This window comes from Psammomys obesus, unplaced genomic scaffold (genome assembly GCF_907164565.1).
Source record: "Psammomys obesus unplaced genomic scaffold, mPsaObe1.curated_primary_1811, whole genome shotgun sequence".
Lineage (NCBI taxonomy): Eukaryota > Metazoa > Chordata > Mammalia > Rodentia > Muridae > Psammomys > Psammomys obesus.
In genome coordinates this window covers 19,335,091-19,359,810 of record NW_026596046.1, presented here as the reverse complement: position 1 = coordinate 19,359,810, position 24,720 = coordinate 19,335,091, and the positions used below count along the sequence as shown (strand labels likewise).

The 24,720-nt window shown below is 46.7% G+C and overlaps 1 protein-coding gene across 1 annotated transcript in view; it reads right to left on the bottom strand.

The window, feature by feature from the left end:
* Positions 1-2,298: 2,298 nt before the first annotated feature.
* Positions 2,299-24,720, bottom strand: part of Pde8a (phosphodiesterase 8A) — a 113,451-nt gene continuing 91,029 nt past the window's right edge. Inside the window, exons 12-22 of the mRNA XM_055623147.1 lie at positions 21,364-21,441; positions 18,753-18,823; positions 18,338-18,499; positions 16,815-16,863; positions 16,474-16,609; positions 15,069-15,267; positions 10,577-10,794; positions 8,625-8,754; positions 6,261-6,428; positions 3,802-3,931; positions 2,299-3,339 (exon numbers count right to left, since the gene is read on the bottom strand). Of these exons, the coding sequence (XP_055479122.1) occupies positions 3,233-3,339; positions 3,802-3,931; positions 6,261-6,428; positions 8,625-8,754; positions 10,577-10,794; positions 15,069-15,267; positions 16,474-16,609; positions 16,815-16,863; positions 18,338-18,499; positions 18,753-18,823; positions 21,364-21,441 (1,448 nt within the window). The 3' untranslated portion in view covers positions 2,299-3,232. The remainder of the gene's footprint in view (positions 3,340-3,801; positions 3,932-6,260; positions 6,429-8,624; positions 8,755-10,576; positions 10,795-15,068; positions 15,268-16,473; positions 16,610-16,814; positions 16,864-18,337; positions 18,500-18,752; positions 18,824-21,363; positions 21,442-24,720) is intronic.

Here is a 24,720-nt window from a genome sequence, read left to right as displayed (position 1 = left end):
TTGAAGTCAGCAGGTCAGCTGTCATCCCAGCGCTCCAGGAGGCAGAGGCAGGTGGATCTCTGTGAGTTCAAGGTCAGCCCAGTCTACAAAGTGAATTCCAGGACAGCCAAGGCTACAAAGAGAAACCCTGTCTCCAAAAACCAAAACAATTACAAAGTTGGCAGGCCCAGCTCGGAGAGAGTTATATCAGTGGCAGGGTCACAGGGAGCCCTAAACGCTGCCCAGCACAGACCGCTATAATTTGTATACATTTCCTCATTCCACATCTAGACTGCTGCTAGCTTTTCAGCACTTCAGAGCTGCAGGAGCTGCAGGTAGAATATCCTTTGAACATGTCTTCTATGAACATTTGCAAGTCTCAAGATCTAAAGTTGCTGAGTTGGGAGCTTAGCTTTTTTTGTTTATTTTCCCAAATTGCTCTTCAAAGTGGTGGTAACAACCCAGTTTCCACTACTTGTGTGTGAGTTTTTCATATTCTGGTATTTGCTGTGGTCAGTTCTAGAACATGCTAATCATTGAGCTTCTCTGATGTGTGGCCATTTTCCATAGTATTCTGTGTGTGAATACTTCATAACTTCTGCAGGTCATCTCCAAATCAGGGCCGTGTTCTTCTGCCTAGATTTTATAACTTTTTGTGGCTATATCTTTCGTGACTTCTCAAGCCTTTGGTATAATTTTAAGACTATTTCACATTTTAATGTCAGAAAGTATCTGTACACAGATTTCCAGAGTTCTGCCCACATTTATATTCGTTTCTCCTATTACCTTTTCCAGTTTGTCCATCCCTGGTTGTCACTGCTCTCGCCCTAACCCCAACACTCTCTCTCTCACCATGGCTACTTTTGTCCAGAAGTTTAACCCCCCCTTAGAGGGCATCTTTTGCATTTTCCACAGGAGGCTCTGTAATGAGCTGGGTCTGCATGTCTGAAGTTATGCTCAGTCTTTAATGCCACTGTAGCTAAAAGCAAGCAGGTCTAGGTTGGGAGCTTCGTTTTGGACCTGGAAGCCTTTTGTCTCTGGGCAGCTGAGACTCCAGCGGTATTCTCTAGTTCCCTGCAAGGGATTTTTCTCTCCTTGAGCTCCATGTTCTGCCGCTGACTGTGATGAGTGGATTTGTTTTATGCGTTGCTGCAGTTTTGGGGGCTGCTGAAGAGCCATATCTTAAAGACTTAGCTCCCAGTTTGGGACCGCTGGGAGGTGGTAGTGTGTGTGTTGGAGGTGGGGCGCGGGTTCTGGCATGGAGAGCGTGTTCCAGAAGAGCATGGTAGGACTCTGTCCTCCTTCTCATTCAGCTCTTACTGCTGTGCCACCGCATGCCCAGCCCAAACGGGCTGAAACCTCTGCCCTGAGCTCAGCCAGCCTATCCTTTGAACAGGTCTCACTTGAGATGTTTGTTACAGTGCCGGAAAGCTAACAACACATGTCCACAGTGCCCTTCCAACCTGAAGGCTGGATCTGTCAAATCAGACCAAGCTCAAACCTTGCCTAGTGCCCCTTCCCCTTTGTCCTGGGTCTCCCGGTGATGGTCAGGGGCATTACCTCCTCTTCACCTTAGCTGTGTGCCGCCATCTCGTCTCAGCAACGCCTTTGCTTTTGTTGACATATCCTGCCTTTAGTTCATTCTTCTTTAATTATGTCTGTCTTCTATGAGACGCAGACACGGGTTTTTTTGTTTGTTTTTTGCTTGTTTCCCAGACTCTAGAACAGCAATTCTTAACCTGGGTCAAGACCCCTTTGGGGGTCACATACCAGATTTCCTGCATATCAGAAACAACTTTACAGTTCTGAAGTAGCAATGAAATGATTTTATGGTTGGGGTCAGCACAACATGAGCTGTGTGAAGGGTTAGGACAGTGGATAACCACTGCTCTAGAATGTCCTGTGAAGGTCTCTTCAAGATCTACCCCTTAAAAAATTGTTTACTTTGCAATCCTTATTTCTTCTTTTAGCTCTTCAAAAATGTTAGGCATACTCACTTGAAGTCTTTCCCACTGTTCTGTTGCAGCTTTTGTGGTGAAAATCCCCTGCTCGTGCTGCAACTGCTGGCTGTTTCCTCCTCTTCCCGGCACGAGGAGCAGGGATAGGATGTTTCTTCCTAGCTTAGTCCGCAGTTACCTTACGCCAGCTCTCTCCACGCAGGACAAAAGAGCCTGTGTTCTCCTCCACAGGAGTCCGTCCGTGTCATCCACATACTACTGTGGTTCCTCAGGACCTTACAAAGTTGTTTAGTTGCTAGTTTGTTCTATTCCTAATTTAGAAAGATTATTGTTAGACAAGACCAAAAGAAATGGCAACAAATGACTTCTTAAAAACAAATAGTTTAATTTCATCCAGAAAAATACAAGTTTAAAAATGAAACGCTTCGACATGTCATTGAGTGTCATCTTTATAGGAGTATGCTCATTCAAAATGTGAGAGAGAGAGCCTTTATACATTTCTAGAATCGAATATCCCAGGTTAGTTATAAAATACCAGCCACTAAGTACTCAGGCTTGCTTTGTTTTTATAGGGCATATTTTATAGAAACTGTTATAAAATAAGGCAGGCTCTTAAAAATTCAATTATAAAATTTTATGAAAAAAAAAATGGTCAAATCCAGATTTTTCTCTGAGAAGGCGCGTGCAGAGCTCATGAGCTGCTGCTCAGAACCTGGTCTGCACAGTAGCTTCCCTGCCGCATGCCCCAGTGAGGCCCCAGCACGAAGCCCCTCCCACTAACGTCAAGAGTTTATCCTGTTTCCACAGTGTGGTAAAATAGATCATCTTATATCTGCATTATGAAAATAAGTCTGTACACCAAGTCATGCACACTTAAAGATAGGAGTCCTGAATCTGGTGGTGGCATCTCAAGTTGGCTTTGGCTCTGAAGTATTTTTAAATTAATAGATATGTCAAACGTCTGATAAAATAAATAAAACATTTAATAGCTGGGATCACAACCTTAAATTTATCTTGTTTGCTAGTCGATTTAAGGGAGGTCACTTCCAGCAGTGTTCCGCACCCCTGCGATGCCATTCTGCAGGCTGAAGGAGAGCCCTGGGTCACCTGCAGGGCCCCTGGGCCTGTGGTGTCACAAAGTTGATACAAACCAGAGTTCTTGTGGCAAGCTCATGCTTTGGTAGCGGATGGAGGCCATAGAAGGGAGTCCCATGTGCTCTCTGGGCTCTGCAGATGAGGGGGTGGCTCTACCTAACCCTGAAGGACACAGCCCCAGGCCAGGTGTGTACCTCACACTACTCTGGAGGGGGCCGGAGGCTGTGCAGCTTCTTTTCATCCAGGCCTTTCCAGTACTTGAAGTTGTCATCTAGGTGCTGCATAAGGTCAGGCAGGTCAACAAAGGCTGCGGAGAAAAACAGGGACGCAGCGTCTTCACACAGCCTTTCTGTATGGGTTCCACCTTCCTTAGTTTCTTTCTGGGAATGGGACTTAGGCCCTCCTCCCACAGAGCAAGCTGTACCCCAGCTCCAGCATTTTAAAAGGGACAGAAGGGAGTCTCGGCAGTGATGTAACGCCACTGCCAAAGCCAGGGAGGTGAACATAGGAAACCTGTTCTCAGCCCTCCTCCCTCCCACACCTGCAGGCATCCTCTCAGCGGCTTCTCCCCTTGAACACAGCCCTCAGGGCACAGGAGCCCACATATTTGGGATCCTCTTCTGGGTGCCTGTTACTCAACAGGCTCGTTGCCCTCCAGGATGGCTGCTTTCTCTCCATTCCACCTCGAAAGTCTAAGGCCCACATGCATGCCTGCTAACTGCTATTTAATTAGTGGTCCCCCGTAAGGAAGATGTGCGAGGTGCCTTACCATCCCAGGCATCAAACATATCTGTGATGAAGAAATCAATGAAAGAGATCTGAGCCTTGGGAATGCTGCAGGTGTTTCTGTCAAAAACTGGCATCACCACAGGTAAGTCCAGCTGTTTCTCTTCATCTGTCTGCAAAGCAGAGCACCTGGTGATCTCAGGCGTGAGCCCCACCCTGCCATGGAGCAGCCCTCCCCCTAAGGAGTGCCTGGGACAACCCCACAGGTTGCCTTGAGAGCCCAGCGCAACACTAGCCAAGCAAACGGGTGTGCGAGACACCAAGCTGTTCCCAGAATGAGGCCCCTCCCCCTTCCAAACTCCTCAATAGCTGAGGCCTCCTTGCTGATGTTCCTCAGGTCAGAGCAGCAGTGGTCACTTACCGCCTGTCACTACCCACCATCCTCTGCACACATGCCCAATATGCCCACACTGGTGCTGAAAGAAGGGAGCAGAAGCATGGCCCCTGACCAGGACGGGCCTAGTGGCCATTTCTCAGTTACGGATTTGCTGTCTTGTTGGGACGTCTATATACAGACCTATTAACTATTAACTACTAACTAGTTAGTCCTAAAACCTCCCCAGGGAGAAAACACAGAAGTGCCTTCAGGATGTGTTATTTTCTGTGTGCTATATCTTTGTCCCTTCCTTGTGTGGTACAGTGACTAGAAAGACCAACATAGTGTGTAGGAACAGGCTCAGTTTTGTTTCCATTATTAGGGAACAGCATGTGTTTCGATGCACCCTAAACTGTTTTTAATCCCACAACTCAGGAGCCAAAGGCCAGCCTGATCTACACAGCGAATTCTGGACAGTCAGGGCTACAGAGACCCTTATCTCCAACAAAGTAATTTCCTTCTAGTCCTAAGCTGCTAAGAGTTCCTATGACAGGAGGATGCTGAGTTCGCACACCTTTTCTATAACTGACGCAATGATCATAAGATCTTCCTCTTATGATTATTCAGGGAATATGGTAAGTTATTAAAACAAGGGCCTTTCCTGGTATTCGACTAATCTTGCAATTAGTGATGTAACAGTCTCTTTATGCTGATTCTGCTTCTCTACATTCACATTCTTGAGGACGTGATGCCTGCGGTGTTGCCTTTGTCGGGTTTTGAAAATGACAAAGGAATGAGCTGCCTCCTTTCCTTTCTCAGAGAATTTATAAGGCTGCCATGATTTCTGCCATAAATGTTCAAATCATCTGTCTTCAACACTACTTTAGGCTGGCTGTGCTATAGGCTGCTGATAGGAAATGCATATACATTATGGTTATGGCCCTTTTCTCATTAGGAAATGTCCTGCTGTCTTTTATCTAAAATCGAGATGGCTGCTCGACTTGTTCATAATTTGCATGCTATGCTTGTATGGGTCTGCTATGTATCTGTTCTTTATATTTCAAGTATCTTTTCTAGAATGGCTTCTCTGTGTGGCCCTGGCTAGCCTCTAACTTGGAGGTCCACCTGCCTCTGCTTCCTGAGCGCTGGTGTTAAAGGCGTGCGCCACCGCCATGCTTCCTTTTCCTGTCGTATGACAGGGCAGACACAACAGTGCAGTGCGAGAACCTTTGCTTAAAATAACCCTATGCTGCAACACAGAGAAGTTTGGAGAATAAAAGAGTCTTGTATAGCTACCTGGGTTTTGCCCTTTTGGGGTCCTTTCATCTTGAAAAGTCATGTTTACATCTGAGCTCACTTCCTTTCAACCTTAAGAACTCCTTCCGGCATTTCTTGAAGTGCCGGGTTCCTGGTGATGACGTCTACTAGTTCCTCCCTGTCTAAGAATGAGTCTATCTTGCTTTGATCCTTGAAGGTGACAGTTTTCTTCTAACAGCAGTTAAACATGATGTTTTAGTGTCTTCTGGCCTTCAGTGCCTCTGACAGGAAATTAGGAAATGTGAGAATGATGCTTTCCTTTTTTTTTTTTTTTTTTTTTGACAGGGTCTCACTATGTAGCCCTGGCTAGCCTAGAACTCTAATGTAGACCAGGTTGAGTTCACAAAGGTCTGCCTGCCTCTGCCGCCTGAGTGCATGGATTAAAGGTGTGCACCACAACTCAGACCCTTGTGAGATGCCAGCAAAGCTCTACTGCCCATGCGCCCCTCACCCCTCATTGGGCTCTTTCATCTGTGTGCATATGTCCACTCCCAAATCTGCAAACACTTTAGCATCTTCTTTTCCTTCTGTCCCAGGAAATTATGAGGGACAGTGCTTTTAGGAGAAACCTGCCAAGCCAGGGTTCCAAACTCAGCAAAGATGTCCAACAATGAGGACAAAGTAACATATTTACAGATAAAGAAAACCAATTTGTTAGCAGTAAGTATACAAAGGAAATCTCCAAAGGCAACTCTTTTAGAGTTCTCTCTCCTAGAGTGGGTAGCCTCCCATGCCTGCGTGTGAGCGGTAAGGTGCGTGTGAGCGGTAAGGTGCGCGCGTGCGTAGGAACTTAAGATGCAGTATCTTACCTGCGAAAAATACTCTTCTGAAATCCGTGCAGCCCACTCGATGCAGTGCTCTAGGGGCCGGCAGGGATTGGACACATCGGAACACTTAATCATCATTCGTTTGATGAGAGCCCGGTTCTCTGGAGTTTTGAGCATAGTGTCTATTGATTCCTGGCTTTTGCCAGCTTCCTGAATCATGAGTGGAATCAAAGCAGTCAGAATGGGCCTTGTGGCCAGCTCCCTCACCATAGGGCCCTGTGAGTGCAGGCAGTCTGGCCAGGGTCTACACGGCTGAAGGTGTCATTAGCTTGGTCTGAATGCACTGGGCAGGCTTTCACCCCAGGACTGGCAAAGGGTGCTTCATCTCTTTTTTCTTTTCTTGCCCAGGCTCTCTGGTCTTTCTTTTTTGGTCTATCTTTTTTTTTTTTTTTTTAACTTTCTTATCTTTTTAGGGTATTTAACTTTCTTATCTTTTTAGGATATTTACTGAAAGACAAAAATGAGTTGGAAAAATAGAGTTCTCTCTTCTCACAACAGAAGAGCTCTGTGGTCCACCATCCCCTCCGTTCCTTGCAGCCCAGTCTTCACGGGGCTCTTCGACAGGAGCCTGGAGACTCAGCTTTCAGTGAACCCTAATAACAGTTAGTGGCAGCCCCTCATACTGCCACAACAATTATGACATAAAAGACACAGAGTCCTTTTCTTTGGATCTGTGCTGACAGAATTGGTGGGGCTCTATTGTATTTAAAAACGAGGGCAGGATTCAGAGTGATGTATCTAGTGTTTCCCAGCGGAGCCAGAGTCATGATGGAAGTTCTGCCCTTTTGAGTCCTGTAAGGGCATGGTCTGGTGCTTTGTATGGAACTGTTAATTATTTTGCCCCCTGAGGTCTGCTTGCTGTCTTTTAGGAGCAGACACTCAGGCAATCCTTGCCTCCACAAAATCCCAGATTGGGTGAATAAATGCCTAAACACCTGGGCGGGGCAGAAGTCAGAGAGGCATGGCCAAGGTTCCATACCTGTCCCAGTAAGCTCAATAAAGAGACAAATGATGGTTAAAAAGAGAGAGGAGAGAGATTTCACCAATGTACAAATTGAAAAGGAGAACAGATAAAGGCTCTATTGACCCCAGATCCATCTTTAGGAAGCTTACAAGAGCTTTAGATTTAGTCAGAGGAAGAATTGAGGCTGGGGCAAGAGGCAGGAACAATCAAGCAGGACTGTCAAGTGTGGTCTCGTGGATCACTGGCTCAGTGTTGGTTCTGCGAGCTGGTAGAAGTCCTTTTTGCTTGAGGGGGCAAACCAGTTCTCAGAATTCAGGGTGCACCCTTGCCATTATAAAAAGAGCAATTGTCGGCGATGCTCTGTCCCGTGAGGCTTTACGAATCCTGATACCTAGAAGGTTGAGGCCAATGAACAGAGACTTTTAGGTGCCTCTTGGGGAGAAGGCTTTCTGGAAGAGGACCCTGAAAAAAGTGACAGTAAAAAGTCTATGTGTTTGGCACTCAGACTTGAAGGAGAACAAGGTAAGATTTAAAAACAAACAAACAAACAAACAAACCTCTCTAAGCGCCAGGTGTGGTGGCACACACCTTCAATCCCAGCACTGGGAGGCAGGGCCAGGCAGACCTCTAAGTATGTGAGGACAGCCTGGTCTACTTACTGAATTCCAGGCCAGCCAGGGCTACACAGTTAGATCCTGTCAAGAAAAAAAAAAAAAAAAAAAAAGAAGAAGAAGAAGAAGAGGAGGAAGAAAAAAAAAAAAAAAAAAAAAAGCCCAACTGGCCCTAGAATCTAGAATGTTCAAAAATGGAGGAGACATTTTTGAGACAGGGCACAGGAATGGCCAATGTGAAAACTCTTGTTTACACATCTATTTGCATGTTCTATTTTTATTTCTGCCAGAGTTTTGCACATTAGTGATTTTTCTTAAAAAAAAAAAAAAAAAAAAAAAAACAATGGAAAAACAAAATAAACCAGCCTTGATGCCAGCACCTGAGAGTCTGAGGTAAGAGGATCACTGAGTTCTAGGCCAACCTGGGCTATAGAGCGCTGGCCTGCCTCAAGATAGATAGATAGATAGATGATAGATAGATAGATAGATAGATAGATAGATAGATAGATAGATAGATCGATCCTCAAAATAGATAGCTACATAGATAGCTAGATGGATGGATGGATGGACGGACAGATAATGGAAGATTAGACAGATAAATGATAGATGACAGATAGATTACATATATAAATGCTATATAGATAAGCAAGCAAATAAAGAAAAATCGAATGAAAGAAAGGAAGTGGAAAACCAAATTCAACACGCCCACCAAGGGCCCTGCCAGGTCTGACTGAGAAGCTCGGGTGCAGCCTCAGAGTAAGTTTCTCTCACCTCATCTTCTTGTGCTACCAAAGGCTTGTTGATGCTGTTGATAAATTTGTTGACGTGCTCGAAGTGCCGTGTCATTTCTGTGGCTAGGACCATGTCAATAACACTCTGGCGCAGTGTCCGGTAGTCATTCCTGTCTCAGACAGAGAAGTGGCTATGCGTTACCGATTCAGACGTGGAGGCTCTCTCACACACAACCTGTGTTCCAGGATGCATGACCGCTGTGGCTATCAGTCAAGTACCACTGGAAGTTACAGTTCCTGCATCGCTGGCTGAAGTTGACAGCAAGTTAACACAGGGCACTCAGCTTTGTAGCTGTGATTACTCTGTAGAGCAGTGTACTCCGTTCTTAGGGTATGTAGCGGGGATAAGCAAAGACCTGTCTTTCCCTGTCTTTCTCCCTCTCTAGCTAAAGACAGAATCACAATTTGTAGTCCAGGATGGCCTCAACTGACGTTCTTGAGTCATTCCTCCAAGGGCTGGCATTACAGGCATGTGCCACTGAGCCAAGCAAGGCTCTCCTCTTTATACCTACAATCTCCATATTCATTAACAATGCGTCCAGCATGGAAGTACCTTGAGACCCAGAGAATTCTGAGGGCAGATCTTTGATAGCCCCTTCTTTAACCCTTGTTTTTATTGATAGTCTCAACTTTTTTCTTTTTCAAGAGGTGATCCATATAATTTAAAATTAAAAAGTACAGAAAGAGTATGAAATAGACCCTGCGGCTAGCCCTTCTCTGTAGCCATCCTTTCTCTGGAGACATCTGAAGTTAGTGGGGTCTTGTGCTAGCTGGTTCTATGACAACTAGAAACAAGGTAGAGGCATTTTGTAACAGAAAACTTTAACTGAGAAAATGCCCCGACCAGATTGACCTGTGGGCAAGCCTGTTGGCTATTTTCTTGATTCATGCTTTATTAGGGGGTGCCCAGCTCACTGTGGGCAGTGCCACCCCTGGGCAGATGGTCCTGGCTGCTAGGCATGAGCAGTGTTCCTCCATGGCCTCTGCTCCAGGTTCCGGCCCTGATTCCCCTCAGTGATGCACTGTTACCTGGGTGTGCAAGATGAAAGAAAGCCTTTCCTCTCCAAGTTGCGTTCGGTTAGGATTTTTATGACAGCAACAGAAACCCTAACCAAGACAGGTCTTATGTAGTTTCCAGACGAAAATAATATATTTGCAGGCAAATATGACATGGTACAAGGGAGCTCTGGGAACTCGGGATACTCTTTTAAACATCCTATAAAAGTTTCCTTAAAAAATTAAAGTATTTCTCATGACTTTTCTTCTGTTTCCCATCGAGCTCTACTGTGTATTAGGGCCTGAGCGAGACACCGAGAGCGTGCCGATGAGCAAAGACAAGGGCCCTGAGACGTTGCAGTTCTGGACTCTGAGCTGGGGCAGGTGCTGACGCCTAGGACCCCGGCGCTTGTGAGGCTCTGACAGCAGGACTTCAAGTAAGGCCAGCCCATGTAGTAGGACCCTGTCTCAAAACCTCTGAGTGGGCAGTGATCACTTAGTTTTGAGATAGAACCCAAAGCCCTGTACACGCAAGGTGAGTGCTATACCACCGAGCCCTGCCATTTCTTACATCTAGTTTTATAAATGTTACATGTGCTAAAGAAGCCATGACTGAGCAATTCTGTGTTGCATGTAGGTGAGGATCAGGGAAAAAGCTTCCTCAGGGGAGGGCCTGCAAACAGACAGGGATAAAAAGTGTGCTGTGCACAGAAGGCCAAGAGGAATGTTCCAGGCAGGTGTGTAGGTCAACCTGGGCAACTCAGCAAGACCCTGCCTCAAAACAAAATCGTCAAAGGGCGGCGGATGCAGCTCGGTGGTGAAGCGCTTGCGAGCTCAGCGTGCTCAACTTGTTTTGGCGTGGACGGTGGGACGCTGCTCTGTGAGCACACCTCCAGCCAGGGTGCCTTCCACCTGGTCAACAGCCCCTGTCCTCACCTCTCCACGTTCTTAAAGATATTGCACTTGTCATTTTCCAGGGTCAGCTGGAAGGCCAGCGCGGCATGGTGGCTCTCCAGCACAGCAGTGTCATTGTACAGCACGGCTAGCTCGCTCCCTGAGTTGCAGAGGAAGGAGTTGGTTCTCCCGGGGTGATCCACATCGTGAATGGTGGCAGCGATGAGGGCGGCAACCTCGTCAATTCGATCTAAAGTTTCCTGAAAACAAGAACTCCTTTGAAAACCAGTGTCTGCTGTGCCGAAACAATCCTTCACCAGAGGCTTCTCTCTGCCCCGATTCCTGAGAGAACCACATTGTCTGAGCAAATCCTGTTTTCCCATCTCTGCTCTGAGGCTGTTCACCTTTCTTTAAGGCTAGCCTTGACTCTTGATCCAACCTTAGCTTCCTGGGGGCAGGGATTACAGGCAGACATCAGTAGCCTAGCCAGTTTTCCTCCACTTTTATCAATTATATAGCAAAAAAGAAAAACTATCAGCTTTAAAATTTTTGAGTTAATATAGATGTGTGAGGTGCTTTTTCTGTCATTTACTTTTTCAAATTTGTGTGTTACTATTTCCCTATTTCTCAGTTTTACTACTCTGGTGTCTTAATTCCGAAAGCCATTGTGCATTATTATTGGCTTCCCATTTCTTCACAATGTAGCCTCGGCTGGCCTTGAACTTCTGGAGAGTCTTCTTAAGCGCTGGATGACAAGCATATACCACGCCCAGCTTGTGTGTGTGTGTGTGTGTGTGTGTGTAGATCATGCGAATGCACATGTATGTGAGTGTGAACATGAGTGTGCACGTGCATGTGGAGGCCAGAGGCCAACCGCAGCTGTTGGTTGTCAAGAGCATCAATGTCCCTGCAAACACACTTCCACCGCTGGGGCCAGCGGCTCGGTGACTGTGAGCCCCGGGAACCTACCCGTGTCAGCCTGAGCAACACTGGCCTCGCATGGACACCCCCCCCCCAGCATTCTTCTATTTCTAAAATTTTTTATTACGATTTGTTCACTTTGTATCCCAGCTGTAGCCCCTTCCCACTCCCACTCTGCCTCCCTCTTCTCCCTCATGCCCCTCCCCAAGTCCACTGATAGGCGAGGTCCTCCCCCACTTCCATCTGACCCTAGCCCATCAGGTCTCATCAGGACTGGCTGCATTGTCTTCCTCTGTGGCCTGGCAAGGCTGCTCCCCCCTCAGGTGGAGGTGATCAAAGAGCCAGCCACTGAGTTCATGTCAGACACAGCCCCTGTTCCTATTACTGGGGAGCCCACATGGAGACTGAGCTGCCATGGGCTACATCTGTGCAGGGGTTCTAGGTTATCTCCATGCATGGTCCTTGGTTGGCGTATCAGTCTCAGAAAAGACTCCTGTACCAAAATTTTTTGGTTCTGTTGGTCTCCTTGTGGAGCTCCTGTTCCCTCCAGGTCTTTCTATCTCCTCCTTCTTTCATAAGATTCCTTGAACTCTGCCCAAAGTTTGGCTATGAGTCTCAGCATATGTTTTGATACCCTGCTGGGTAGAGTCTTTCAGAGTCCCTCTGTGATAGGCTCCTGTGCTGTTCCCTGTTTTCTCCCTCTTCCGATGTCCATCCCATTTGCCTTTCTGAATGAGGATTGATCATCTTACCCAGGGTCCTCCTTCTTGCTTAGCTTTTTTAGGTGTACAGGTTTTAGTATGATTATCCTATATTATATGTCTAATATCCACTTATAAGTGAGTATATACCATGTGTGTCTTTCTGCTTCTGGGATACCTCACTCAGGATGATCTTTTCTAGTTCCCACCATTTGCCTGCAAATTTCATGATTTCCTTGTTTTTAATTGCTGAGTAGTATTCCACTGTGTAAATGTACCACAATTTCTATATCCATTCCTCAGTTGAGGGACATCTGGGTTGTTTCCAGATTCTGGCTATTATGAATAAAGCTGCTATGAACATGGCTGAACAAATGTCCTTCACACCCAGCATTTTATGTGGGCACTAAGTGTGTTTTGCTGGCTAAGCTATCTCCCTAGCCAAATTATTCTGTAGGTTGGAGAGACAGTTTTCATTTCATTTCAAAACTTATCCAAGCACGTGACTGCCCTAATGTGAGATGAACAAGGATGACACAATGACATGCCAAACTGACTAGGAAAAGCCCATGAGGCCTCAACTCCACATAAAAACTGTGGGCAACAAGAAAGCTGGGGGGGTGGGGGCTCTGCCCGCACGAAGGAGACACCTAAATGGTCAGCCCTGGAACATGTATGCAGGCAGTGTTCCGTGGACTCAACAGGTAATATTGAGGCATACGTATGTATACATACATACACACGTGCATGCCACAACAACGGACAGAGAAAGAGACCATGAACTTGAAGGAGAGTGGGAAGGGTGTAAGGGAAGGCTTGGATGGTGGTGCTTAACTTTAATCCCAGCACTTGGGAGGCAGAGGCAGGTGGATCTCTGAGTTCAAGCCTGGTGTAAATGAAAACATCTATTATTTTGATTTTATTTCTTTGTGGATCTGAGTTTTCTCAGACATTTTGTATTTGTAGAGATTGACAACCACTAACTGTTAAATTCTAGTTTTGTTATGATTCAGGATCTGCAGCTTATAAACTGAGCTTCAAAACATTATGCCCTAGTAGTAGGAGCTGGTAAGAGAGCTTGTCATCCAGCCTGAGGACCTGAGTTTGATCACTGAGACCCAATGGTGGAGAGAATGAACCTTCGCAACTTGTCCTGACTTCCATCTGTATGCTACAGTGGACTTACATGTCTCATGTTTACAGACACTAATGTTTAAAGATCATATTTGGAAGTATTCTATAAACATGTGAACAGGTATATATATATATAGTCTCATAAAGTCATTAAAATTCTATAGTTTTTTTCACATTACATAGGGACACTATGGTGTGAAACTCAATAAATGCTTCGACTATCATTTTAAGCCAGGCCTGGCTGTGTGTACCAGTAATCCCACAATCTGAAAACTAGAGGCAGGAGGGTTGGGAATTTAAGACCAGCTGCAATAGCACAGTGAGTCTGAGGCCAGCCCCGGCTACACAAGATACTATCTCAAAATATATATTGTTTTTTTTTTTAGGCTAGCTCAGAATATATTTGTTCAAAAGCAACCAACTATAGCAAAATTGTTCTTTAGATGCTAAGTTACTTTAACCCAGACACTGCACACACACACACCCTCCCTCCCTGGCTACTTGTCTCTGTGTTTGAGGAAACGTCTCTCTCGATTTTTATCCCACCTATGGTCTTGGTGATTTGGTAAGAACTGAGCTACAGGTTAGCTCTATCCCTTGCCCAGCACACACAGCCCAGGGTTCAATTCCTATCCTCTCTGCTGCTGTTATAAAAAAAATAAGCAAAGCCACCTTGGGGAGGAAGGGGGTGTATTTTACCTTATCGCGGATACACTATTAAGAGAAGCCAAGGCTGGAACTGAAGCGAAAGCCACAGAGAAGCACTGCCTACTGGCTTGCTCAGCCTGCTTTTCTATACACCTCAGGACTACCTGAGCAGGGGCAGCACCACCCAGAGTGGGCTAGGTCCTCCCATATTAATCATTAATCAAGAAAATGCCCCAGTCATGCTAACTGGCCAATCTGATGGAGGCAATCCCTCCATAACCCTAATTCATGTCAAGTTGACAAAAACTAACTGGTACAAATGCCTAATTCCATATTAAAACAGCAATAACTAGTGGTCACAGGGAAGGACCCAAAAGACTGAGATCTGAGAGGTCTGTCCCTCATGGGGAGAAATCATCTGCTCAGCCCCGTCCTGTACCGGCGCATCCTCCATTTTGTCTCCACACTCAAGCTCCATGTTGATAGACTGTGTGGGCTCAGGATGGACACCCCCGGTCCTGTGTGACTGTAGCCACTCTTGGTCCCAGTGCTTTGGTGTGGCCTGCACACCTGCGGCAGAGAGGGAACGATGGAAGGGGAGTTCATCACAGCGGAGTGTTTGAGGAGCTTCAGCAGCCATGGGGTTTTTAAGTTTGAACCCCTGTGGGAGAAGAAAGCTGCTCCTGGCAGTTATGGTCAGCCATGCTGTTTTTGGAAAGAACACAATGGCAGCACTGTGAGAGTGCACCAGAGGGACCGGGGAGAGGAGGGAGGGGACGTCACTGGCATGGGGTAGTAAGATGAGAAGGAGCTCTGTCTCGGTCAGATGGCCAGGCAGGGAGGGACGGAGGAGGGGGCAGTAATGGTCTCGGGCTCACAGCACAGGTGAGGATCCCAAAGAGGCTCAGTGTACCTTAGGTTCAGACTGGAACCTCCTTCTCTCCTGTTCTTTCTCCCCAGGGACTCAAGGAAGCGGAGGCTGCAGAGCAACTGGCTTCCTTTGTGTGCCAACCTCCACGCACATGAGGAGTGGAGTGGTTATGTTACATGCGAGTGAGGGCAACCGAGGCAGAAGCACCTGCCTCTCCCTTCTGCTGCTACTAAGTGGGGACACACGAACGCCAGCTTACCTTTATCTTGTCTCTGGAAAGGAAGTAGGCAGTGGCATGAAGCACGTCTGCAGCATGTGTAGAATTGTGGTAGGGGTTACAAGAGTGGTAATTGGCTTCAATAAGCTGAAACCATGATCTCAGTGTTGCCTCGGAGCACTGTAAGAACTCACAGATTCCAAAACGAGCAAATGTTTTGAGACCTAGATAAATCAAAGGCCTACAAAGAAAAATATATCCACAATATAAAACAACGCAATTAACCAGTCCCCTGAGCTCTGAAGGGATTCAGGCTCCACAAGCAAATTCCAGCCCAACTGCAGAGTGCCCGGGGCAGCCGATAGGCGCTGCTGGGCTGTACCAGCCAGGCTGTGCACATTCCACGTGGGCAGGGCCACGCAACAGTGTCTGCCTTCGCCTTCTTGGGGCATCTTGATTGGCCAGGGTGACAGTTTCCACCCTGCTTGCGTCAGTGCAATCTCCAGAACATCCCTTTCCATACGACTAAACATTCCACCTGCAATCCTAGTCTCCCATGTTCTACTGACTGTCCCTCTAGACTGTCTGGTCTAGAGGGAATGACCACCGAAGTGACTATGAACTGGACACAGACACGTGTTAGGTGACTGAACACCTCGACAATCTGGAGGTGGTGTTATGGTCTAAAGTTAACCCCAACAGGGTGACCCGCTGCCAGCAAGTAAGGGTGCTTTGATTTACTGGGTTGGCTTGGAGAGTTAAGAAATCAGCCCCACAGAAGCCATCTCAGAGGTCTTCACAGGACTCAACTTGGGCTGCCTTACACACTTTTCACCGATGTGATGGTTCTGCTGCGTAACCGAGGTGCTCGGAGGCTCACTTGCCGTGGAGTACGCCTATCGACTACTTGGCGGTGTGAAGCGGGCGCCCCAGTGTAGACACGCTCGCCCAGTGGGATGAGCCCTGGTTAACCATCCCACAGTTCAGCAGAGCCACCTCTTGCAAAACAGGACCGAGCTCCTGACTGGTATCAGCTGCGGATGCCTAGTCCTATGTGCCAAGACCCTGTGGTTAACAGCTTTTACTTAGCAAAGCCCAAACTCCCAGTCTGCAACCATAAGCCGGTGAATATAACTAGGGTGGAGTGTCTGTGTGGGGCCACCAACATGGCAACCAAGACCGGAGACTAGTTCTAGCAAATGTAACTAAGCATATCAGTTCAAGGCTTTATGGCAGGGGACTCTGTTGCTACCTCATACAGGACCACATACTGGAGAAATTAGGAACCTATGCCATCACGGCTAGGCAAACTCTGCCTGGGCTCAGGACAACTTGAAGCCCCACTACTCCTTCCTCAGCCACTGTCCCACCCCAGGAATAGCTCTGCACACAGGTATGCCGCTCAAGTGGCTCCCTGTCCGGGCCCTGGGAAACAAGCTCAACACACCTTTTTTGGGTAGCTGCTTCCAGCTCAAAAATGTCAAAGTCCCAGAGTTGGTCATTTTCTATGGCCAGGGCAATCCGTGGTGAGATATCATGAAGGCAGAGGGGGACGGACATGCTGCTTGAAGATGACTGAAGGTCTGTGAGGTGATATAATTTGGAAAACAACATCAACAGACTCACGGCATTTGGTTTTTGGTTGGGAGCAGCACTGCATCAGAAAGGCTACTTTGTTTTTGAGGCTTCATGGCATCCCAGAACTTAATGATGGGACCAGCCGTCTCCATCATTTAAGCTGGCATGCAGTGTCGCAGTGGTCTAAAACATTAAAAACAGAGAACTTACTTCTTGTTGTAAGAAGATATTCATTTCCTGAAAACCTTCGTAAGCCGTCCTGGGGAAAACCAAGAAAAAACATGGTCACATGGTCTTCTTTTCCCTTTGGATGACCCAGAGCATCAGCTCCAGAAGATAATGTAGGACCGCCCACTGAAAGACTGCCCAGTCCAGCAGGCTGACCACTGTGGCCAACCCCAAATTCAACCACTTCCTGGGTGCTGGGCTCTACTGCTGGAAACTAGGCTCAGTCAGGGCAACCAGTGAGATGACCAACATGCCTGCCTCACTCCAGAACCAACTAATGCCCTAGCGACAGACAACCGCCCTCTGCTCTCAGTCTTCCCCCATTGTCTGACTCAGCTGTCTCACCTGAGTGAGAAGTTGGCCCCTCCCCTTGTTCCCTGAGTACCAAACCAATCACTCAGTACTCTATGCTCCCATACCACCTTCTCTTTCATTCACTGAGCTCCAGGACACTCCCACCCCACCTTCCCCAAACTCAGCCCTGACCCATAGGCCATAGTTAGAGGTTACCACTGGAAATGACCCTACCTTCTAGAACTTACTGCCCACACCTTACTTTTTTGAAATCTAGTGACTTCAGAGAGTGGGAACTGGGAGAGAGCAAATTTTATTCCTAAGATAGCTGGCAGACAACTGGTATGGTTCATCTGAGAGCAATACTCTGGACTGGCTAAGGTTGTGTCTGGGCTCCACAGGAGTCTCCGTGTGTGATGTACCCTTAAGGCTGTCTTCCCTAGGTAGTTACCCAAAGGCTGGAGTCAGGGGGGCTCTGGAGGCGAAGCTATGCCTGCACCCTGGCACTTTTTAACACAAAGGCAGGAGACAGTTTTCTTGTTTGTCATGTAGGAATCAGGTTAAGGTGCATGGTATCTGCTTAGCTGTTTTGTTGTTTTCTTTTTTGTGCTGGGAATGGAACTCAAGGCTTTGTAAATGGCAGGCAAGCACTCACTCAAACTCTACCATTGCGTGACACCCCCGCTACTAATATGAAACATTTGATGGTTTTTCTTTTTATTGGTTCTTAAATTTAAGACATGCCAGGTGCAGTGGTGTACACATTTTACCTCAGCACTCAGGAGGCAGAGATAGGCAGATCTCCATGAGTTCAAGGCCAGCCTGGTCTACTTAGCAAGTTCCAGGCTAGCAGGGGACTTTGTCTTGCCACAAAAAACTAAACAGCAGACAACAACAAAAACAACACTTTAATATAACTGAAAATGTCTTATTTAAATAAATGACTTGTAAAGCCCTAGGTGACACTAGAGAACTGGATCAATGGACTGTCTAGAATACTGGTCCTCTTCTGCTCCAAGCTGAGGAGTCCCTGGGAGATAAGCAACAGGCAGCTGCTTGGTCCAAGCATGGCTGAATATAAACCATGGAGGAGTTGTGGCCTTTACTGGGCCCCACATAGATGCCCTGCTTGACTTTCTAGGGTCCTGTTCAGATAACCCCTGAGAAGGCAGACAGGAACAGAAGGCTGTAGCCTGGGCAAATAAACTTACAGACATTAATCCCCCAACAAGATCAGTGGCGTGAGGGTCATCCTCAGCATTAAACTGCGGTGAATATAACTCAGTGGTTCTCAGAATCTCCAGCACACGGTTCAAGGCTTCTGTCACAGGCACAGGACTGTTTTCCTGGGCAGCGTTGATAATATTGATCACCTATATCAAGGAAATGGAAAGCCTGAGTTTTGTACCCTTAAAAACAATCAGAGAGCAATCAAGAGTCAAGCTGGTAATAGTTTGCAATTATGCCTGTAGGTGAATGTTACTCACAGTGTCTCCGTCACCTATCCTTTCTTCAGAGGAGACAATATTACACAACTGAAATAGCACTTTCATGCTGCAGGTCCCTTTTTTTTGTCAGAAGTCCCTGTGGGAGTACCAGGGACTCGCACACTCAGTGAAGACCAACCTTGGTGATGGGTGCCTCAATCATCATCGAATGTATCCGGGTCAAAGAGGAGTGTCTTCTCTGATTGCAAACTGTGGAGAGGGGGTGAGAAATCAGGGCACGTGCCTGTGTAAACACAAAGGGCTCTATGCCCTCCCTTCACAGTCATCAGGATGCTCAGCTGCACACAGACCGCACAGGAGCGCCTGCCGACTGAGCTTCCCCCGCCCTCACGTGGCAAACCTGGGCTCCGCATCACCACTCTGCCTCCTTCACTTCTAGGAGGCACATGGGACCCCATGGACTGAACTTCTGATGTCCCAGGCCAGAGAGAAGACAGAGGGAACAATTTAGCATGTCAAGGCCAAACAACCCCTTCTGTGTCTACAACAATAAGGGCTTGGTTTTGCCTCTTGCTGCACTCCAGGAAGACAGCTCTACACACCCTTTGTTCCCAGGTACGGCGGGAGCACTGGGTTAAGCCTTACCACTAACTGAAATCAAATAATTTCTCCTTCAAATTTCCAAGGTTCTCTCTAGTGCCTTCCTCTGGTATGTTTAATATTGGCTAATCAGGCAACAAGACTATAACCAAGTTTTTTTAAGTCATGTCCAGGCTTGGCTCCTCTGAGATGAGGGAAGCCTGGACAATGCACAGGCAGGAAAAGAATGTTCCCAGAGCCCCGTGTCTCTGTGAACACCCATTGTTAGGATTACAGAAGGCCCGTAAGGGTTAGAGACAGTCTGACAATATGCTTCAGCCCCAACTTGCCCTCAAGGAAACTGAGGTCCAAAGAGAAACACTGGCCAAGGCTAAGCAGGCCAGGAAGCCTCAAATGCTCTCAGTTTGGGGACCAAAAACACTTCATCTAATTTTTTTTAAAGGCTTATTTATTTATTATGTGTACACTGTTCTGCCTGCATGTACACCTGCACACCAGCAGAGGGCACCAGATCTCATTAGATGGTTGTGAGCCACCATGTGGTTGCTGGGAATTGAACTCAAGACCTTTGGAAGAGCAGCCAGTGCTCTTAACTGCTGAGCCATTTCTCTAGCCCCAATTTTAATAACTAGTATATGGCTGCCAATTTTACACTTTATACAATAAAGTCACTAAACCAAAACCCCACTGTGTTTACACCCGTCATAAAAGAATTTGCTCTTATTTAGAAATATATGAAAGCAATGTGTGCTTATCAGAGTAGAGAGCTGGTGGACAGCATGCACTGTACTTTGGAAATTTTCTAAGCGGGATTTTTAAGAATGTGAAGTAAAACATTTGTTACTTAGTTCAACTTAGTCATTTTACAATGCATACATAATCTAAAACAGCATGTAGTCTATGAAAAAAACATACACAATTTTAACATGTCAACTAAATGAAAATTTTATTTTAAAAATAATTTTAAAAAATCAAATAGCGTAAATGCAATGAGGTGAGAAAAATAAAAAGATATAACAATTTCTATGTGTATGCAGAGGACTCTGAAGAATCTGCAAATATACTCACTATCATGTTCTTACCAAAGTTACTGAGTAAAGCGCCAATGTACTAAAATGCATTGCATTTCTTTGTACTAATACTAAAGCCCATTGCATTTCTATGTACTAATGTCGTGTAACTAGAAGTGGGAGGAACACCATCAGAAGCGCTCACGAGGCCTGCCCCTCCCTGAGGGGTTATTGGCAGCTGATGGCTTCTGGGGGGGGGGGGTGGCCCCCAGCAGGTGGCCTGTGCATCAGTGACTGGCCCTGTGACCATGCACATACACGCAGCACTACATGGACTCAGTGGGTTAATTTAAAAAAAAAAAAAAAAAAAAGACATGAAATTGGGAGGGCCATGCTCATTGCATGTTAGAAACGAAACAGGTTGGTCAGCATGCATCTACATGGTCTTAAAAACTGTATTTCAGCTGAGCAAAGTGGCACACACCTGTAGTTCCAGCACCACGTGGGATGTGGAAAAAGAAGGATCGGGAGCTCAAGGGTCATCCTGGACGATACAGGGTGTTTGAGGCCAGCCTGGGCTATATGAAACCCTGTTTAAAAATAATTATATTTCAATCGAATTTAACAATATTTTCTACTCTCTTTTTCTCTCTTTTGGTTTTCCAAGACAGGATTTCTCTGTGTAGCCCCAGGTGGCCTCAAACTCACAGAAATCCACTTGTCTCTGTCAATCCCAGCTCTCTCAGAGGCTGGGATTAAAGGCATGCACCACCACCTCCTGGCTAAGTAACATTTTCTTAATAAGAGTTTTGTAATCTCCAAATTAGGCTTACCACTTCCAAAGGGAAAGTTTCCACAGTAAACTGCAAATGAAATGGAACTATCCTTCAGAATTACAAATGTGTGATTCATATCACGACAGCAGATCAACAAGACAAATCTACGGGCAAGACTTTAGAAACTCATACAGACTACCTGGTATCTATTTCTCTGCTTTCCTTGTTATGGACTCTCTCCAAAGGCTTGGGAATGGAGTTCACCCGTGTGGAGGGTGGAGTGGGACGCTACGGGGCCTTCTCTTTCTGTGAAAGCACAGTGCACGGTGAGCAGGAGCGAGGAGGTGGAGCGGCGAGGCTGGGCGTCCTGTGCTCAGGCCTACACAAGTCAGTGGCCACTCACCTTCATTTGTTTTGGAGGAAACTGCTTTGACCTCCAACGAATTTTTCCTCCTGTCTTTATGTTTGCCTGTCTGGTTATCTGTGGAAACAATTAAACTACATCTTTACAGAGATGTTAAGTGACATATTAACAAAAGACATAAAGCTAAATGTTAAAAGTCCACAAGTGTTAAGAATTCGAACACCACTAAGATACCACAGAATCAGCACTGTACATAGAAACAGAGCACAGACATACCTTGGTTTTGAAAAGATTTATTTTCTCAGAGCTTTACAGAGTCCAAAGACATGCAGAAACAACCAGAAGTGACCTTGGGAGAGGTTCTCCTAATGTAGTTAAATAAAAGAGAGGATTTTATCCTCATTCACCCTTGTCCCAAAGGAGAAACAAATACTTTATTTTCTCAGCAACATCCTGGGAGAATGTTCTTCTCTTCCCTAGGGTCACGTGGAGCACAGTCTGGGGTGCAGAATTAGCACTATCTGCCTTTTTCTCTTACTCCCTTTTCCAGTAAAAGAGGACACTGCTATTCTAGGCTCCAAATAGGAGTTCTATGACTTCTCTCTAGCCCTTGCCCCATATGATCACTTCCTGTCTGTCCGTCTGTGTACTTGTGGGTGCCTTGCATGGTGCTGAGAGCTTAGTAAACAACAACTATGCCCCATCTCACAGAAAAGGAAAAACAGTAATCAGTGGGTGAGTGCAGGGAATGCCCGGGCAGGCCGAGTCCGCTTCTCCCAGGATGTGGCTTAGCTTGGTACCCTAACCCAGTTCTTTCTTCTCTGCCTAAGGCATGATGCCATTGAAGGCCTCAAGTGTTCCTCCACACCATGGAGAAGGTTCCTCCTGTTTCTGTTTTGTGCTGGGAATGGACCTCGCAGCCTGAGCATACTAGGTGAGCACAGTACCACTGAGCTGTATTTGCAGCTCTGCTATTAGCTTCCTGATCCAACATAAGTCAGAGCCTCTTCTCCATGCGCATGTGTGCAAGCTGGCAAAGGCCATACGGCACCTTCCTGTTGCTAACCTCTTACTACATACAGTGAGCCCTCTTTCTGGCCACTTCTATTTGTAGAAGGCACACTCTCCCTGTTTTCTGTCCACCCTACTACTCCTTCCTCCATTCTTGCATGCTTTCCTGTTCCCTTGGCCCCCGGGCATTTCCAAAGAATGGGTTCCAAAGCTTCTAGCCTCATTCCTTTCTTTTCTCAGCAAACACAGCCTCCTTCAAAACGAAAACAAACAAACAAACAAACAAACAAACAAACCCAAAACTCTCACTGCTTCTTGCAGCTCTGTCTAATTTTCATGTGGCTGATGTACCCCATTCTCTCCTGAATCTCAAACTTACATCTTGATGGGCCAGTGACCATCTACATCTGGACACTCTTCAGTTACTGCAAGTTACCTCATTATACAAAATGAGCTTATCTTTTTCTAACTTTGCTCTTTATCCCCAAGCATTAGACAGGATCTACCCACTTGATCAATTCTTAACTGGCAACCAAAAGAATTAGACCATATCATCAGATTTTTCCTAATCACCCCGAGGATCGGCTTCTAACTCCTCAGGGTAGCACTCAGAACCCTACAGAGCCAGCCCCGATTCTCTAGACCCCGTGAAGTCTTCACAATGTGTCTGTCCATTCCGTAAACTTTTACATGTTGGTACAAACTACTTATTTAGCATTTCTCATGTTACCTCCTTTCCCTAGTTGACTGCTCCTCTAGGAAGATTCGGTTCAGGTACTGAAACCGTCCTGTGTGTGTCTCCTCATCACATCCCATCGGTGTAGGGTAACTGGTTTTATTGTCTGTTTTGCCAACTGTGAACAATCTAGGGGCAGAGCAGTCTTTCCTGGGCGGCCAGGGACAGCCTAGCACACAGAGAGGCCGAGTAAATGCATGCCTGCCTTGCTTGACACCTGCATGGGGGAATCACTCTGACGCTAACTCCCTTTTCAAAGTCCAGCAGAACAGTGAGCCCTGCCCTTCAGAGGTGGGTGCAGTCTGCCAGCAACAGCCTGCCTTTCCTTTCTCTCTGGTCTGGCTTGTCAGCCCAACTACCCTGCTTACACTTCTGTGAGTTGACATTATACTGGCCCCAGATGCTCCCTCCTCCAAATGACGCCTCCTCTCAACCATATGCAGTGAGTGAGTGGTAAGAGTCTTCCTTTCTCTAGGCTTCATGATGGCTCTGTTACACAACTGTCCAGTGAGCTGGGCTGTGAATTGTTTCTGTTCCCTCTCATCTACTCAGCAAATATTTACTGAGCACTTGCCCTATAACAGCTAAGACTGGAGTTGTAATTTAGATCTTGACTACCCTTCAAAGGCCCGTGTGCTAAAAGATTGCCCCTGCCAACAAGAATGGTGCTTTGGGGTCTGTGAACGTCGCACTCCCTCATTCATTCCCCAGAGAGCAGGGCATAGGGCACAGGGTCAAAGTGTGCAGGGTGCCTTCAGGAGAGGCGGCTGGTCATCTGGGGTATGTTCTCAGGCCCCTTCATTTTTGCCCCTTGTCCAAGAAGCAGTGGTCTCACTTTACCATACAATCCCACAATGTGTTGTCTCATCGTAGCCCAAAGTGAATGATGTTGAGCCACAATGTTCGTAATGGTGAGCCAAAAAAAAGGAACCTTTTCTCTTTATAAGTTAGTTCTTTCAGATAGTCCCTTGCAGTATTAGGAATGTGACAACAAATATGATACAGTTATGTCCCCAAAAGGGGTGGTCCAGTGGGAGCAAGGCAAGTGAGCAGAATTACAGTAATTTAAGTGAAGGGAGATCTAGAACAGAACACAGCCGAAAGCAGCATGAGATCAGGATGGGGTTGTGCCAAAGAGGAAGGAGAGAGAGCAAGGAGACTGAGCCTCCACTGAAACTTTATCTCTATGGAAATCCTAGATACTTTGCTCCCAAAAACCCTGCTAGGAATGCTATCCCCACTGTGTCCCTCCCTGTAGCTCTTTATGTGTGACTGTGGGACAATTTCTAACCAGCAGGCAGAGGTGGGCCATACATGCCTCGACCCATCCCAGCTCCCAGGTGCAGCCCTTAGGGCACAGCCACGAGACCAACGAGGAAGCATGAGGGTGGTCATTCCTGAAAGACTGCAGGCCCTGAAGAAGCACCATGCCTCGGGGCCCGCACAGCAGCGGGCGCTCACCGCATACACACAGCACTCTGATGCAGTATCATGCCTGCACACGGAAACAACTCCAAACAGGCCCCCACGACCAGGGCTTGAGCTTAGCACCAGCTGCAACACTGCTCTTGGTTTTCTGTTCTAGAAAACAGGATCCTTAATACTCATCCTTTCAGAGACATCGGCATTTTTGCAGCCTGATAGGACAA